Here is an 18,896-nt window from a genome sequence, read left to right on the forward strand (position 1 = left end):
CTTTTCTTAATAAATCCAGTTTTACTATTTTTGGTACACAGTCGGCCAATCTGTTTGCTAATAGTTTAGCTATTATCTTATAATATGTGTTAAGTAGAGATATTGGTCTATACGATGCTAGTGTTAATGGATCCTTCCCCGTCTTTGGTATTACTGTAATTATTGCATTCTTACATGAATCTGGCAAGTTTTGTGTTTCTTCTATCTGGTTCATTACTTCCAGGAAAGGAGGAATTAATAACTCTTTAAATGTTTTATAGAATTCTATTGGAAATCCATCCTCTCCTGGTGTTTTATTGTTTGGCAGCTTTTTTAATATATCCTGTACTTCCTCTATTTCAAATGGTTTTATCAATTTGTTTTGTTCCTCTTCTTGCAATTTTGGCAGTTCAATTTTAGCTAAAAACTCTTCTATTTTATCATCTTTCCCCTTGTTCTCAGTTTGATATAATTGTTCATAAAATTCCTTAAAGTTCTCATTAATCTCTATTGGGTTATATGTAATTTCTTTGTCCTTTTTCCTTGATGCCAGGACAGTTCTTTTAGCTTGTTCTGTTTTAAGTTGCCAGGCTAATATTTTATGTGTTTTTTTCTCCCAGTTCATAATACTTTTGCTTTATTTTCATTATGTTCTTCTCTACCTTATACTTTTGTAAGGTTTCGTATTTTATTTTTTCCTCTGTTGCCAATTCTCTCTTTTTCGTTATATCATCCCTTTTTACTAGTTCCTTTTCTGTATTTACTATCTCCCTTTCCAACTGTTCTATTTCCCGATTGTAGTCCTTTTTCATCTTAGTTACATAACTTATTATCTGCCCTCTAATGAAGGCTTTCATTGCGTCCCATAATATAAATTTGTCTTTTACTGATTCCATATTTATTTCAAAATATGTTTTAATTTGGCATTCAATTATCTCTCTAATTTCTTGCCTTTTAAGTAGCATGGAGTTTAATCTCCATCTATATGTTCTTGGTGGGATGTCCTCCAGTTCTATTGCTAATAACAGGGGTGAATGATCAGATAGTAATCTAGATTTATATTCAGTTTTCCTAACTCTCCTTTGAATATGGGCTGACAACAAAAACATATCAATCCTTGAGTATGTTTTATGCCTATTTGAATAATATGAGTATTCCTTCTCTCTTGGGTGCAGCCTCCTCCATATATTCATAAGTTTCATTTCCTGCATTGATTTAACCATAAATTTGGCCACTTTATTCTTTTTACTTGTCTTTTGTCCAGTTTTATCCAACATTCGATCCAAATTAAGGTTAAAATCCCCTCCTATCAATATATTTCCTTGTGAATCTACAATCTTCAAAAAAATATCCTGCATAAACTTTTGATCCTCCTCATTAGGTGCATATATATTGAGCAAATTCCAAAATTCTGAGTATATCTGACACTTTATCATTACATACCTCCCTGCTGGATCTATTATTTCCTCCTCTATTTTGACTGGTACATTTTTATTAACTAATATAGCTACACCTCTAGCTTTTGAATTATATGATGCTGCCGCTAGGTCTCCTACCCAGTCTCTCTTTAATTTGTTATGTTCCACTTCAGTTAGATGCATTTCCTGCACAAATGCTGTATCTATTATTTCTTTTTTCAGTAAATTTAATAGCCTCTTCCTTTTAATTTGGTTATGTATTCCATTAATGTTTATAGTCATATAGTTCATCGTGGCCATCTCATATCCTGTTTACACCTCATTTCCACTTCCTCGCCACCACCATCCCCCTTTTCCCCATTTTCATCTCTCAGTTTTCCCTTTTTAAACTCAATGTACGACAACACATTTAAAACATAAAATACTCCAACAACTCCCACATCCAATATTACCTTAACCCCAAATGCCCCCCCCCCCACTCTGAGTTGCCCCTTATCCCTTGCCGGGCAACAACAACTCCCCTTTCCATTTGGATTGTGATCCTGCTCAACTGATTTCGCAGTGACGGTTATTCTCTTTCCCCCCACCAACCCCCTCCCAGAAAACTTTTTTTTTTAAACATATATAACAAAGTTCTCCCTTTTTTCCCCTTACTTCCTTCCTTCCCTTCTCTTTCCCTTCTTTAGTTCTTTACATATACATTGTTTTTACATCTTTATATATACTTTATCACCGTTCTTCATTCTTATTACATCTCTTCATCTCTCCTCCTGTCCTGCAAGCATTCTGCAAATTCTTGTGCTTCCTCCGGATCCAAGAACAGTCTGTTTTGCTCCCCGGGTATAAATATTTTAAGCACAGCTGGATGTCTTAACATGAATTTATAACCTTTTTTCCATAGGATCGATTTTGCTGTATTAAACTCCTACCTCTTCTTTTAGAGTTCAAAACTTATGTCTGGGTAAAAAAATATTTTTTGACCCTTGTCTTCTCTAATTTTATTCCCTGCCCGCTCCAGTATATTTTCTCTTGTCGTATATCTCAAAACTTTTACTAAGATGGATCTTGGTTTTTGATGTGTCTGTGGTTTCGGAGCTAGTGTTCTGTGTGCCCTTTCTATTTCCATTTCTGTAGTTCCCAAAACCTTCGGGATCCATTCTTTTATAAATTCTTTCATATCTGTGCCTTCTTCATCTTCCTTTAGGCCCACTATTTTTATGTTGTTTCGCCTACTATAAATTTCCAACATATCAATTTTCTGAGATAACAACTCTTTAGTCTCTTTAATTTTTTTCACTTTCTTCCAATTTTCCCCTTAAGTCGTTTACTTCCATTTCTACAGCCGTTTCTCGTTCTTCCACATTTTCTACTCTTTTCCCTATTTCTGTATGACGAGTTCTAATCTTTGCATTTTATCTTCTGTTCTTTTCATTTTTCTTTTAATTGCACCAAATTCTAATGACAACCATTCTTTTATTGCTCTCATTTGTTCTTGAAAAAAAGCTTTATCTATATTCTGTCCATCTGTTTACCTTCTATTTCTCTGTGAAGATCTTGGTCTTCTTCTTCCTCTTCTTCTGTGTCTGTACCTGTGTTTGTGTCTTCTTCTTCTCTTCTTTGTATCAGTGTCTCTTCTGATTTTTCTGATGAGTTGCTTGTCTCACTTTGTCGGGTCTCTTCTTGCTTGGCCTCTTACTGTTGGTCCTCTCCTTCTGAGCTGCTCATCTGTCGAGCCTCCTGCTGCTCCTCTTGCCGTTCACCCCAGCAACTTTCTTTCTCACCTGGTACTTCACTCCCTCTCCTGCCGCTTTCCTCATCTTCCAGCTGAGAGCCCTGGTGTCAGGCGTCCCTCAGCTGGTCGCGCCGTGGTTGCCCGCTCCTCGGCTGAGCCCCCTCCCGTCGGTGTTTTCCTTTACCTTAGATTGCGCAGTTGCGTACTTTTGTTTGGCTCAGACAGCCATTTTTGCAGTCCACCGGTCGGGGGAGGGGTTACGACTCCGCAGGGCCGACCCCAACCTCGGAGATCGGGCGCTCTTCGCCACCACAGCTCCCTGTTCCTTCGTACAGGTAAGGCCTTCTCCTTTCTTTTTCGGTGTCTTTTCTTTTTTTCCCGTTGCTTTTACTTTTTCTTTCTTAGGTACCATCTTCTTTCTGTTTTCTGCAACTTTATCTTTTATTTCTTATATTTTGTATTTATTGAACTTTGTCTTTTCTTAACTTTTTTTCTTCTTTTATGGAGAGGGCTGGTTTTACCCTACCAGCCACTATTTCATCACGTGACTCTCCCAGCCCCACATCTGATTGAAGTCATTATTGACCCCTTTCACACTTGCAAGTGGTCCCAGGAATTAACCGCCAATCGGCCTTTAAAGGGTCCGATGTCAAAGCAAAATCAGCTCAATGCCAGAGTCAGATTATGTCGGGGATTGACAGCCTCGACCCCTAGTACAGTCCAAGGCATCTGCAGATGCCAGCATTGCAATCAGGCAAGGTTGAAATGGGTAATTACACTGTGGGATTGAAATGACCCAAGTTTTTGCATGAATGCAGGAACGTGAAGAAGAAAAGATTAAAATGAAGGTATAAACTTTGCCGTGGGAAAGTTGCAGCAAGAGAGAGAGAGAGAGAGAGTGGAAGTAAATAGCAACAGCGGACACTTTTTAAACAGCTTGGGAAAGTTGGTAGCGCTATAGCCCACAATTTATAAAGGCCATGGGAAAAAGCAATGGTGGACCTGACTTCCCAGAAGGCCATGCGGCAGGAAAAACCCCTCAATGAATGTTCTGTGGATATAGCCCTTTCTATGCCAAATGGAATTCTGGGAAGGCTGGTCCACCATTGTTTTTTTTCCCATGGTATTCAAGTTGTACGCGATTGTACTACCAACATTCCCACTCTATAAATTGTACACGATAGTGTTACCAATTTTCCCATGCTGTATAAATTGTGCGCTATAGCATTACAAACTTTTGCCTGGTGTATTAATTGTGTGTTAAAGCAGTACCAACTTTCCCACACTGTTTAAAAATTGTCCGCTAATGCTATTTATTCACTTTCCCACAGTCCCTTTTTAAGGGTTATATAGGTCGGCACAACAACAACAGGGGCTGAAGGGCTCATACTGTGCTGTACATAAAGCATAATTATGTTATAATTAGGAATGATTAATTTTGTTCAAATACAAGATCATAATACATTGATCAGGATTTAAGGCAGGTTCACCATCGCTCGATGTGTCATGGCGTCACCAGTAGAAGGTAGAACAGTCATAACCCCAGGGATGACCCCTTGCAAGTGTGAAAGCGTTCAGTGTCCCAGTTAGGTCAAGTGTGAAGAGCAAAACCCCATTCCTATCCAAGGACATTGAACAACCAATTTAGTGGGATGCAAGTGTGACAGGAGCCTATTGCTGCCTCAGGAAAAAATACTGAGAAATTGGTTGAAAATTAAACTGATATTTTTAAAAAGGTGGAACACCAGGGAGATTAAATCTTCCCAGCTCACCTGGTAGAACTGCTGCACCAGTTGCATTTCAATGAAGCTTTGAAATGTTATAGCAGAACATCTTTCAGATTAAAATTGCAGCCTCTGGGTGTAAAAATTTAACCCCATTGCGAGACTCTGGTGCAACTGCTAAAGGAAAGTTCAAGATTAATTTAAAATTTCTATTTCTTCATGGTTAGGATAGTGGAAGAAAAAGATCAGGTATGATTTAATGCAAGATTAATTATGCTGTGGGAATTGTAGACTCCTGCAGAAGGATAGATCAGGTCAGAAATGATCAATTTCTGCAATTATATCAGTATGATTTTGAATGTTATTTCAGGTTTGGTTTACTCAATCCAATCTAGTCAAGGGGATCGGATTGATGGTGCACCCAGTAGACTAACATTTTTGGAGGTGAGAAATTATTAGTCTATTTGCTCAATTTCTTCTGTTGAGAGTTAGAATGGGCTTCTCTCCTCGGTGCTTAGCAGTAATTTGCTTGATTGCACTGGCAGCTACTGCTGGTTTTCACCCAATGATCTTCAGGTCCATAAACCCACATAGTGTGATGCAAAGAATGGAATGGAGTAATATCATTATAAATGAAAATTAAATAACTATAGATGCTGGAAATCCAAACAAATTTTTTTTTAAATCCTGAAAAAACTCAACAGGTCAGGCAACATCAGTGAAAAGACAAAGCTGAGACTTCAGATCAAAGATCCCTTGTCAGAACTAGGTAAAAGAAAAGGCAAGTTAGTTTTAAATTGCAGTGAGGTTGGGAAGAGATGAACTTAACAAATAGATCTTCTGTGACAAGGCAAGGCCTGGGTGGTAGGGGTGAAAAGTTGTTGAACAAGTTACAACAGGAAGATAGAGTGAGAAAGCTAAGGAACATGCAAGGGGCTGTGAATATACTTGTGACATCAGATTCAGGAAGGGAACTGCAAATTCAGTCAATCACTTCCAAATATGGTCATCTAATCAGCTCTGAAACAGGAACACATGCCTAAGCAAAGATGAAAGATTAACCAGCTATGCTGTTGGTCCTCAAGCATAGAAAAAGAAATCTGAGGAAATATTCTTAAAAATGTAATCAGTCACCATCACTGTGTCAAAATGTCAGTTGCAATGCAGAAAATATGCAGCCAATTTTCACATAGCAAATTCAGCGGTAAGGAATTTGTACATTCTCCCTGTCCCGTCTATGTGGGTTTTCCTTGGGGGCTCTGGTTTCCTCCCACTGATCGAAACGTACTGGGGTTGTAAATTGGGTGCCACGGATTCGTGGGCTAAAATGGTCTGTTACCGTGCTGTATGTCTAAAACAAATCCCACTTATATTATCTTGGTTAAAATAAAAATTATCGAGCAATATATTATTGACCATGATAAGGGCTGACTTCCTTGCTCTTCCACCAAACAGCACCATCAAATCATTTACATTTGCCTGAACAGAATCTCCTGTTAGTTTTATCTTCAGAAAAACAGCATTTTGATAAAAATTATCACAAACGGAAGACTTTTTGCCGAATCAACACCAGTCCAGCAATGAACCAGATTTTGGAAAACCTGCAGAGAGGCCCAAGTCAAGATTGGACCTGTTAACAAACATTTCTACGACTGATTCCACCTGCATTGAATTCGCCCATCGTTATTGAATGAAGATCTACCGGGACCAATGCCTGAAGAGGGCGCACAAAATCAGTGAACCGGTGCGGACTCGGAAGGCCAACATGGCCCGTTTCTGCTCCATAAATGGTTATATGGTTATAAGACCATGCTAGCTTGAGTTTGTGAGCATCTTTTGAGGGGGAGGACGTGGACCTGTCCTCGGGCCTGCGCAAAGGAGCTTTTAGATGGAGTGCAGTGTGCGCAGTACTGGCCCCACCCTTTACACCCATGGTTCGTGTGCCGTGGCCAAGCAAGCTGGGACGTGGCAGCGAGGTCCTTGGGTCGTAGGTTTTACAACAGAGTGGCCTTCTCTTATGCAGGTTTCTTACCCGGGCTGGAGGGGCCTGCCTCCCCTCCTAGGTCGGACCATACCTGGTCGCAAATCACCTGTGGACATGGCCTAGGTAAGTTTAATTGGGTTCTCTAACTACCTCTGAGGTAGGTCAGGGACCCGGTTGGATTCTGACGGGGTTGACCAAGTCACACCCTTTCTTACTGCTGTGTAACTGGGGTGTAACTGGAAGGCAGTGGCGGCCCCGGTCCGGGCAGAGGGTAGGCGGCGGTGGCCCCGATCCGGGCAAAAGCGAGGGGGAGGCGGCGGCCCCGGCCTCGGTAGACCAGCCTTACTAGAAAAAGCTATTTGAACTGCTGAAACGACTGGCAAGTTACTAAAACACTGCAGAGATTTGAATGGGCTCCGTGGTCAGCTGCATTTATGGATAGCGAAGGAGCAACAGGCCGCAGCGATTTGAAAGCAAGGGTCAAATGTGTTAAATTCCAGAGCGAATCCATAAGCAAGAAAACCAGGAGCAAAAATAAACTCAATGAAAGTAAAAACCGTTCATCACAATAAGACCTTTCTGATCTGTGCAAGGCTCCAAGAATAAAAATAGTTGTGTTGGCTCAGCAAACTGTTGATGCATATAGAAAGCTGGCTCTGCTACTTCCTCCGACAAGACAGACAGCCCTGAGATCTAACCCATTGCTGCATGTCATCATTCTGTGGTTTCTGCAGAAACAACATTTCCCCAGCATCCTCTCAACTGCTACAACCTACTATCTGCAGAGGCAGACAAATTTTCTAGCAGCTAGTAAAATATTTTTGGTCTACAGGAATGGTTATATTACAGGAAACATCCCACAAACAGAAATGAAATAAGTGAGCAGATAATTACTTTTAATCTTGTACTGCAGCATGTAAGCAGACACTTCGACCCACCAAGTTTGTGTTGACCACCTACTTATCCTAATCCAAAACTTATCTCATTATTTTTACATTATTTTCATAGATTGCACAACTCATCCACATTCTGGAGAGAATTTGCATTGACTAATTAACATATCATTGGGAAGAACCTGCAGAACACAGTAAGTAGCCCACATGGTCATCAGGAGAATGTGCATATCCCTGCAGACTGTACCCAAGGTCAGGTTTGAACCTGGTTCTCTGGAAGAGTGGGGCAGCTGCTCTATTTGTGTCGCAGTGACGGTGATTGGATAGATTTTAAGAATAGTTCCTCAGGATTCTTTTTCTCTACCTGAGGACAAACTGATTTTTAGTTCAACTTCCTCCCAGCCAATAGACAATACATCTTCAGCACTTCACATTTTAAAAAAGGAAGGAAAGGCAGAGAGGTTGATGGAGACATTCCAGAACTTTGGGTCAGGTAGTAGCAGAGAATGTGCCAGAGCCAAAACAGGGAGAGTGGAGCCATCTTGGAGAACTTTATGAAGGGAGGAGGTTCAAGATGGGAATGGATGGCAGAATTGAGGTGCAAGGATGAAATTAAAGAGAGCCTGGATGTTGTGTTGTTTTCTGGAGTGAGTGTTCAACCCGTAGACTTTGAAATGGACACAGAATTGCAACAGAGCTGCAACTGTTAAGCTCAGAAAGGAAATCGTGTGCATGTTTAGTTTGGTTCAAGTTCAGGCACATCTGGCCAGAAGCACAAAAAGACAAAAAAAAGCACTACATCGTATCATTTACCAGAATGACTGCAGATAGTCTTCGCACACTCAGAGTTTATTTTCTGACTAACGCACGCTGACTGCCATTCTTTTGGAATGATTAATATAGTTGAGGTTTTTTTGTGATATTTCCTCAGCTTTCTGACCAGTACATTGAAAAACTAAAAGTTCCTCAATAAAAAGCTTTGTCAGGAGAATCGTCAGAGCGATGAAAGGCAAGCTCGTCCAATATTTAGGTTTAAGGAAGGTTTTAAAATGAAGGAAAGGAGGGAAGTCGACAAAGAGAAATTCCAGAACTGGTTCAGATTGCGGTGGAGCAATGAACACTGGGGCCAAAATTGGAGGAGTGGAGATGGGGCCAGTGGAAGGACAGAAATACAAGGTGGTTTTTAAATCAATCTATGAACCAACAATGGGGACTGATGAATACAAACATGCACTTTCAGCCACAGGAACAGAATTGTGAATAGCATCACTTGTGGAGACGAAGGAGAGCTGTTAGGGATGACTTTTTTCTCTCACATTACATCTACAAATCATAACTATGTTGAAGTATCGCTGATGCTCTGAGATAAGTGGACAGCCAGTGACTTAGCAATGGGAGACATTTTAAATGCCACAGGTCCAATAACAATTTGCTCTATTACCTTGGTATTTCCAGATTTTGCCATTGCATTGAATTGACTGATAAACTTCAATATATATATCAACTCTATGAAATATATTTAAATTCCTGTTTTCACAGAGTCACTGAGATTTAATGAAATAATTACAATTAATATAGAAAATCAACCATTCCCATGGTTAAGGCAGTCAAGGCTATGGCTATTTCCATTATAAAATCTTGGTGTATCGATTTATAATGTAATCATCTGCCCCAATGGAATTATAATTTTCATTTTAATTATTTTGGATTTCACATTTAAATGGAGAGATTTAAGGGGAGCAAAAGCTGAATGCCAACACCAAAACTGACCCCAGGCCATTAATTCTAACCTGTTCGCCTCTCTGCCTCCATGAGGTATAGCTTTCAGTGTAACCACATGCTCTCCTCTCACTCACATAACCTTCCCTCCATAAAGAGCATCTGTCTCTACCTCTCACATGACCCACTCACACATCCGTCATCCCCAGAGTCTCCTAATCCAGGCTGGGACTGCTGACCACCCATCAAGTACATTCTGCCATCGCAAAGAAACACTACTAACATTGCAATGGGTGCACAAGATCCTATAGCCACGGTATATATTTGCATAAGTTTTGTTTTTTTAAAAGAGACCAATCAAATTGTGGTCTTAGCTCCAGTAAAGCAGACAGTTTTTCACTGTATGTGTGAGTGGAGATAAGGAATAGGAGTAGATACAAGATACATTTGGCTATGGGTTGGTCTTCAGAGTTAACTAAGGTGGAAGCCGTCTGTACCATTGTATTGAGGGGGGGGGGGGGGGGAATAGCATTGGAGAAAGTAGCTTTCATTTCACACCCACCAGATTCAAACAACGTGGACAGAAAAGAAAAAAAAAGTTGTACTTGGGCAGCACTGTTAGTGCGGCGGTTAGGACACCAGCGACCCGGGTTGAAACCTGGCGCTGTGTACACGTTCTCCTCATTTCTACGAGGGTTTCCTCTGACGCTCCGGTTTCCTCCCACCTTTCAAAACGCATCGGGGTCGTAGGTAAATTGGAGTATTTGGGTGGCAAGGCCTTGTGGGCTGGAAGGGCCTGTTGCCACACTGTATGTTTAAGTGAAAAAGTAGAATGATGATCAGGAGTGAGCTCATTACAAAACGGTGTCAAAGTTCTAGGCATCAACTGGGCATCCTTTGCCAAGAGTGATCAGATAGGCTGGGCCATAATGAAACCCATCCACAAAAGCTGACTAGGTTACACCCTGCTTTTTTGCTTTAAAATGGAACGCATGATACTTTAACTTTTGAGAAAGGTGGTCAGCTGACATCGAGGTAGGGATGTCAAAGGATCTCTGGCTCTGGTGTATAATAAAAAGGAAAATGGAAGAAGCTGCTAATATTTAGTCCTCCAATCATCATAAAATGTGATTTCTTGTTCACTATCATGTTGCCATTTGTGTGGGTTGACGATGTACTAATTGACTTCCTACATCAATTTGTACATGGTTTTTCACGCCAGAAACTCAATTTGACCAGTCATGATTAATCTTGTAACTTTGCTTTCAAAAGCTTCTCGGCACTAGAGAGCGGCAACTTTTTTTTTGCAATGCCTGGATAGCATGCAAAAAAAGAGAGGCTTTTTGTTGTATCTGTCAACATGTGGCAATAAACTAAACTCCGTGAGATCATAAAGAGCAATACCAAACTGTATTTTAGCAATTTGCAACTCATTTTAATACAATTTCATACTAACACTATCCAGCATTTTGTCACCAACACCTATACGAAACAATTTTAAGCCAATCCTGGCAGATGGATACATCCAATTATGACTGACGATGTAACAAAGTACTGGCTTCCACCTCTGTGCCTTCCACAGAGATCATCTTCTGATCTCTTGGTCTCTATTGAGAAAGACAGCAAGGTGGGCAGTTTGCTGTCTCGGGAGAGCATACTTAACAAGTCCATATGGAACAGTACAGTACAACTTTTCAGCCCACGTATGTACTGTTCATGAGGCCAATTTAAACTAATCCCATCTGCTTGCACATGGTCCATACCTCTCTATCCCTGCCTGTTCATGTGGCCATTTAAATCCCTCTTAAACTGCCATCATCCCTCCCCTGGCAGAGCAACCTGGGCACCTACCATTTACCCTGTAAAGAAAAAAATCAACCTGGCAAATCTCCTTCAAACTTTCCTCCTCACTTTAAACCATGTCTTCCAGGATTTGACATTTCCACCCCGAGACGGCTATGCCTCTACTAATTTTATATTCTTCATATATTCTTCTTTCACGTTGCCCTGATCCTCCAATGCTTGAGAGAAAGCAATCCAAGTTTTGTCCATTGTTGGGTGACCAGAGCTGCGCACAATGCTCCAAATGAGGCTTAAGCGGTCAAGTGCTCCTGTGTACCCTCCATGATCATTACCTGGTAAAAATTCCTGTGCAAACAGGCTTTATGGAATTGCTGAGAACAACCCAGAAGAAAAAAAAACTCATGGGGCAATGAAAGGGTTTTTAGTACTTGACCATTTTCACTTATTAGTTACAAAAGTTTTGAAGGGAGGTAAAGTGTTGCCCACTTGGTTCTACACCGGCTGTCGCAGACAGGCAGTCACGATCAAACCGACAGGAATAAGCTCAACTACACTTGGCAATGCTAATAATTGCTCATCCAGCCTGTGCTATTTGCATTGTGAAAAAGTGAAAGATAAGAAAGTAAAACAGTTATGAATAAAATATGGGAGAGGAGGGCAGGCTGCAATGTTAAATAAACCCGGTCTGAACGTGGGTAAGTTAACAATAGCTATCAAACGCTTGTTTTTTTTTGTGAAGCAGCATTGTGTGGGCCACACACAAGTCTGGGCTAGAACAAAGTGCTGGTAATTGAGCAACACTCCAGCATACCAGTGCCCTTGGAAAGCAGTCTGCTTCCAAACAAGCCCCAACATCACCATATCATTGTTTGATCAATTTGCATTGAAATTTTCAAAATAAAACGACCCAATGTCAAAGATAAAAACGCCACGCTGGGGACATTCAGTCGGTCAAACAGCGCACTTTATGTAGCAAAGTTAAGGATGCATCACCAACGTTTTGGGCTTGAGCCCCTCATCAAGGTACGGGCAGAATGTAGGCAGACACCCAAACAAAAAGGTTGGGGGAGGGGCACAGTCCTGTAGTCGAGGTAATAAGGGAAGGAGGGCACACTATGGATAACGAGACTACTGAATGTCTGATGAACTGTTCATACAGTCCCTCTGAGAATCTACAATTACTTAACAATATTTATTTATTCTTATATATGTTCTGCATATAAATCACTTGTAAATATGTTGTGCTGTGTCTCTATAAGTGTTTGCATGTTCTTTCAGCAAGGACTGAAGAACGCCATTTTGTCCAGTTGTATGACAATAATAAACTTGAACTTTTCCACCACATAACCACAGAAATGCTGCAATGTTCTATGCAGTCAAAGAGATGGGATTCTTCCAAGGGGCTGTGGATTGCAAACGGTAAAAGACACAGGTTTTGCCCAAATGCTGAAATGTCGCTCTGGACTGGCAAAGCAGAGTTTGACAGAACAAACATTGAGTGCCAAAATGATCCTCGATCCATCTGCATTTGATTCACTGATGTTCTGTAAAACTACACTCTTGCTCAGCTGGATTTCACATCACTGTACAGTCAGTTTCAATAAATTTCAGCTAAATGCATTCCTAAGTCTGTGAATTATAACCGGCTTCCTCCATAGGGTTCTTTTTGTTGGGGCTTGTCAAATAGTCACCAGTAATTGAACAAAGCAGGTCTTTGAATATTGTGTAAGCTGCAGCATTATAATGTATAAATCACCAAACTCAGGGCACAGATATATAGAGCTAGTTACAATCCCATAAGGGCATTTTGATTAGTCAATGCTGTTCTTATTATGTTGGAATGTTTAGCAGGAAGCCAATGAGAACACTTTTCCTGAACAGACTGTAGTGGATATGTTGGGATTTATATACAATTTATGCCTTTGTTGTGGGAAGGAATAGATTAAATGTAAATAATCCAGTTATATATTTGTGCCTAGAAACTGAAAATGGAAAATGCTATTTCCAGCCTTACACAATTAAAAAAAATAAAAGATTATTTCCCCTCACCCCTCCCTCAAATGAAAGGTGATAATAACCATTTCTGGATGATTTATATCAGTCTGAAAATTCAGCTGGGGGCTTCTGAATGTTAGCCATCCATGCAACCCTGATATAATTCAACTTCGGCTGTAATGGAATGACTTGGTCCTGTTCTCGAGCCTTGCAGATAAATGCGAATCGTATTGTCTCTAGAGCAGTGGTTCTCAACCTTTTTCTTTCCACTCACCACTTTTAAGTAATCCCATCGGTGCTCTGTGATTAATAAGGGATTGCCTAAGGTGATATGCGAGTGAAGGGTAGGTTGAGAATCACTGCTCTAGACCCAATAGTTACTGAATATTTGGCTTGAGAAAAATTGTCATTAGCCCATTTTCTTTGGAGTTGTAAAACCATGCACATAACGAGTCAATTAGGGACGATTAAAACAGTGGTTTTCAAATTTTTTCTTTCCACCAACTTACCACCTTAAGCAATCCTTCACTAATCACAGAGCACCTATAGCATAGGGAATACTTAAAGTGGTATGTGAGTGGAAAGAAAAAGGTTGAGAACCACTGCTCTAGAGTGACATTGTTGGGGAAAACTGGTCAATACAAGGATAAACTGAAAAGTACATCTGGACAGTCAATAATCAACTCCATCCCATTGGTCTCACCCCAATCCCCAGCCTTGTCCTAAGCTCAGACTTCATGCTGATGTTGCACAGTTCTCAGTCCAAGGTCCTGATCCTCAGTCTCCATTCCATGATACTATGAATCCATGCCCCTGATCTGCTTATCCAAATCACTTAAACCCAAGGCTCTCCAATCCCAAAGCCACACTCCCTTGTTTACACAGCCCCTAACCCACAGTCTACATACAAACTGATCATTTCCACATACAAGGCTCCAATCCTCCCTTCCTGCTAAACCAATTGGCCTGAAGAAATACAACTCCATGCATAGCAATCCAAAACTCGGTTGATTTCTCCATTCCTCTCAATTTTGGACAGCCACAACTGTGCCTCAACCCCGATTGCCCAAAGCTCTGCTGGCAAGATTGCAATCATATCAAGAAAACTTCCTTGAGAGTTCATCAAGAACTATACAGAAATAGGGGGAAATGAAATGTTTTATCTCACAGAAAGTGGCAAGAAATTAAAACAATTCAAGAAACTGTTTTAACATAGAACATTACAGCACAGTATAAGCCCTTCGCCCCTTGATGTTGTGCTGACCTATAAATTCCTACTGAAAAAAACTAAACCTTTCCTACCCCATAATCCTCTATTTTTTCTTTCATCCATGTGCCTGTCAGTGTTCTTAAATGCCCCTAATGTTTCAGCCTCCACCACCACCTCTCTTAAGGCATTCCAGGCACCCACAACACTTGTGTATAAAAAAAACTCCCCGAAATTTTCCTCCCTTCACTTTGCTCAGATGTCCTCTCGTGTTTGCTACTCCCATCCTGGGGAAAAAGGCGCTGGCTGTCCATTTTATTTATGCCTCTCAGAATCTTATAGACCTCTTTTATTAACTCACTTCTTCACTACAAAGAGAAAAGTCCTGGCCCTGCTAACCTTGCCTCACAAGCCTTACTTTCCAATCCAGGCCATAACCTGGTTAACCTCCCCTGCACCCTCTTCATAGCTTCCATATCCTTCCCTATAATGAATTTCAAATGGAAATTAGAAATCCACCATGTGATCAAACTCCTTGGATTTGGTGTAAATATCAAGTTTTGAGATAGGCAAAGTAATTTCTCATTCTTTGTAAAATAATAGCCAGATTTAAAGTCCATCGTTTTAACTACCCATCATCAAAGCCCCTTTTATACTGTGGATTATTACTCTCCACCTTTACAATGCATTTAGACATATTGCATTACAAATACCTTCTGTGGAAACTCAATAAATGGCCTTACATTATTGAGTTCCAAAGATATTAAGCATCCACTTAAAATGTCTGAAGTTGGTTATCAGTTGAAATAAAGACTATTTGTCTGCAAATGCTTTACTTCTGGGTAGCCAGAATTGTTTGATCTGCTTTATCTGTGTTTGAAGTACTCACGGGTCTTGTCTTTATTCCAGGCATGACTGCTAATTGGTTCGAGCAAGAAACTGTGGTAAGACATAGTTGTTCTTCTGGAGATTAAAACAAATGGAAACAATTAAGTCACCACAGTCAAGGACTGATACAGAGCAAATTGTTACTGCATACACTAATGGTGCTCTCAGAACTTTGGATAAAACAGATTTCTATCCAGCTTCAACATTTAAAACAAAACACTCTATCTGATAACAACTGATTATGGGAAGTGGGGAAGCACTGCACCCACACAAAACATATTTCATCTCCTAAAATATCGCTAGTATTTTTTTGCAAGTTTCTGGTTACAAATATGTGGCCTGATTAGTTAACATTTACAGCAGATTTTCCCTTCTCCCCTGCTCAGTCTTTCACCCACACTTTTAATGAGTCATTTGCGAATATTTCACAAGCTGGAGAACCCAGAAGAACATGGTCTGATTTTCGATGATGAATTCAACAGGGACAATGACCAAGGATGATGGTGTATAATCACACTGGGCTTGCATTAGACATGAACAACCGCAATTTTCTGTTAGGGCATCTAAACCGTTGTGTTACTTCAGCTATCATTTTCTATACCAGTGGTTGTATTCTGTTATGAGTCTCACTCAACTGTGAGCCAAACTGAGCAAAGTATTTTAGTTTTGTAAGCTATTCAATATCAGTCATTAATATTTAGTTAGCTTGCAAGGATAAATGGATTCACAACTAAATTCTCGTATTTCACTGATGTTTATGTGGCACCACACAGACGTGGGGCTATTATGCCTTGAAAATGATACCTAATTATTCATTCAGTCATTCCTCCCCCCACCACATATTTCCCACTTGAGACCTTGACTTAGAAGTTGCAATATTCTTCTCCCTAAACAAGCAGCATTTCAGCCACCAGACTCATTTTCCCCTCCCCTCTTTCCATAGGGATTGCTCCCTCCATGACTCCCTTGTCCACTCATCTCTTCCCACTAATTTCCATCCTCCTCCCTCCACCTTGGTACCTACCCCTGAGATCACAAGAAGTGCTGCACTTGCACCTCTCCCCTTCCCACCATTTGTGACCCAAAGCTGACCTTCCAGGCGAAGAAACACTTGGAAATCTGCAGGGGCCATTTACTGCCATTCAGTGCTCCCAACGTGGCCTTTTCTGCATCGGGAGATCATTTCATCGAGCACCTTTAATCTGTCTGCTGCAACAGCAAGGGCTTCCCAGTGGCCATCCTTTTTAATTCCACACACTACTGCCACCTGACATCCCCGTCCACAGTCTCATGAGGCCACCCACAAATTGGAAAAACAACACCTTGTCTTGTGTCTTACTTACCAATCTCCAGCCAGACTAGATTTCTACAAATTCTGTTAATCCCCTCCCCGGTCTCTCTTTTCCCATCTCTCAGGCTCCACACCCCTCCCTTCTCCAATCAGACAGCTACCCTCTGCCCTCTCTATCTACTGCTTCTTAGCTTTTTCCTCTTCTCCCCTCCTACCTGAACCCATCTATTACCTGTTGGCCTGTTTCTCTCCCCCTGCCGTTTTATACATCTACTGGTAGATGTATAGATGCAGACATCTACTGGTTTCTCCAGATTCCTGATAAAGGGTTCATGCCTGATGCGTTGGTTACCTTTTACTTCCTGTGGTCATTGCACGGCCTGCTGAGTGCTCAAGCACTTTTTTGTATTGCATTCAACCCCAGTACCTTCAGATTGTCTTGTTTAAGAACCTTTCAGCCATAAAGTTCAGTTAAATTAAACGTGATCCATCACAACCTACTATATTTGCTACTGCTTTAGTTCGGCCATTCTCCACTGCAGAGCCTGACGACTTGGGAATTAAAATCTCAGTTGGTTTGGACTCTAAATACCTTGGAGATAACAAAGAAACAAAACACTTCGCTCATGACTTAAGAATATTGTCGATCGGTTCTCTGAACCCTGTCACACTTGACGAGCACAAAACAAAATGCACTGTACTGCATTTTCACATCAGGTTAAAACTTGCCTACTCTCGTTCCTAATTTCTATGTTAAAACAGAATGAAATCTTTTCATTGAACTACAGTATTGGACATCTTATAGAAATTGAATGCTTTTTTGTTAATAATGTTATATTTTGAGGAATAATGTTGTTCAATAGGTTCAACAAGAGCATGTATGGTATTTGAGTGAAGGTTTGGCTTAATTTCCAGTCATATTCCATGGCTTCAATGAGTATTTCATGAACGCTACAAGGGTAATATGGGAGTATTAACACCTTCACATTTCCAACAAAGTAATTGACTTACGTCTTGGACATAACCTCCGAGTGTGGAGTTCCGGGATTTTGATCAAGATGCACTGGAGGAGAACTCGATAAACAAGATGGCTTCTCACTTTATTCAAGGGAAATTAGGGTTTTGGCCATGCTAGTGATAACCACATCTAAGGAATGAACCTTTATTTTTAAAAAGTAAAAAGAGACACTGATTTTTCTTACAAAGACTAGTTCATCAGCTTAGGATAAAAGTGAAACCTTTCACTCTACCAACCCTCCAAAAAAAAGTGAATAAATGACCTGGGTTGCAGTACCCAGTAAGCCATTACAGGGTAATGGTAAGCAATCTACCAGGTACCAAGTCAAATCCAAGTTAACTTGGCCGGCTCTGACACAACCTCTCCCTTAGAGGTTGGGACCTTTCACACTGCCAGATTTATCTGCTTATGGACCTATTAATTTGCCTGGTTCAACCCACTTTATTTGGCATTGTGAAAGGAGCTTGTACATTTTGATGACCTTTTCACCAGTTCTTGGAATGGGAATATTGATGGGGCCTTTTTTCAACCTCTTGAATGAACAGGAAGCAAGGAAAGACAGCAGCCTCGGAAAAACAGCTGATAATAATTGCAGAAGATAAGGGAAGGAGACTGAGGAGGGATTTCATTGAATCATTTTGAAGGGGATGTACAGAGTAGATGCAGAAAGGTCATTTCCCATGGTGGGAGAGTCTAGGAAAAGAGGGCACAACTTCAGGATTGAAGGGCATCTGCTTAGAACAGAGATCTAAAGGATTTTCTTTAGCCAAAAGGTGGCAAATCTGTGGAATTTGTTGCCACAAGCAGCTATGAAGACCATTGGGTGTATTTAAAGCAGAAATTGATAGGTTCTTTAGCTAAAGCATTAAAGGCTATGGGGAGAAGGCTGGGGAGTGACCACAATTTGGAAAATGGATCAGTTCATGATTAAATGGTGGGGCAAATTTAATGGGCAGAATAGTCTATTTCTGCTCCCATATTTTTAATTTAATTTAGACATACAGCACGGTAACAGGCCTTTTTGGCCCAGGAGTCTGTGCCTTCTTATGGTTTTATGTAAATTCCCACTTTACTGGGAAAGCAATCGTAAAATAAAAACAGATGGTTGTCTATTTTAGTTTTTTATTAATTAAAAATTAGTTAGAATTGATCACTGTGTCATCAAGACAGGATTTTGTTTGAGGAGTATTGATTCAATCTGCCTCAAAACATCAGGTGTGAATACCTGAGTCACCATGTCAGATG

General features: G+C 40.6%; 1 protein-coding gene across 2 annotated transcripts in view; it reads right to left on the bottom strand.

Moving 5' to 3' along the window:
- Positions 1 to 18,896, bottom strand: part of LOC138746519 (actin-related protein 2/3 complex subunit 1B-A-like) — a 39,961-nt gene that overhangs the window by 15,791 nt on the left and 5,274 nt on the right. The window contains exons 1-2 of one of the 2 annotated variants that reach the window (XM_069904755.1): positions 17,061 to 17,081; positions 15,344 to 15,417 (exon numbers count right to left, since the gene is read on the bottom strand). In XM_069904755.1, coding sequence (XP_069760856.1) covers positions 15,344 to 15,407 — 64 coding nt within the window. In that variant the 5' untranslated portion in view covers positions 15,408 to 15,417; positions 17,061 to 17,081. Of the gene's footprint in view, positions 1 to 15,343; positions 15,418 to 17,060; positions 17,082 to 18,896 lie in introns of those variants that run through there. The other variant, XM_069904754.1, reaches the window with a different exon arrangement.

Source organism: Narcine bancroftii, chromosome 12 (genome assembly GCF_036971445.1).
Source record: "Narcine bancroftii isolate sNarBan1 chromosome 12, sNarBan1.hap1, whole genome shotgun sequence".
Lineage (NCBI taxonomy): Eukaryota > Metazoa > Chordata > Chondrichthyes > Torpediniformes > Narcinidae > Narcine > Narcine bancroftii.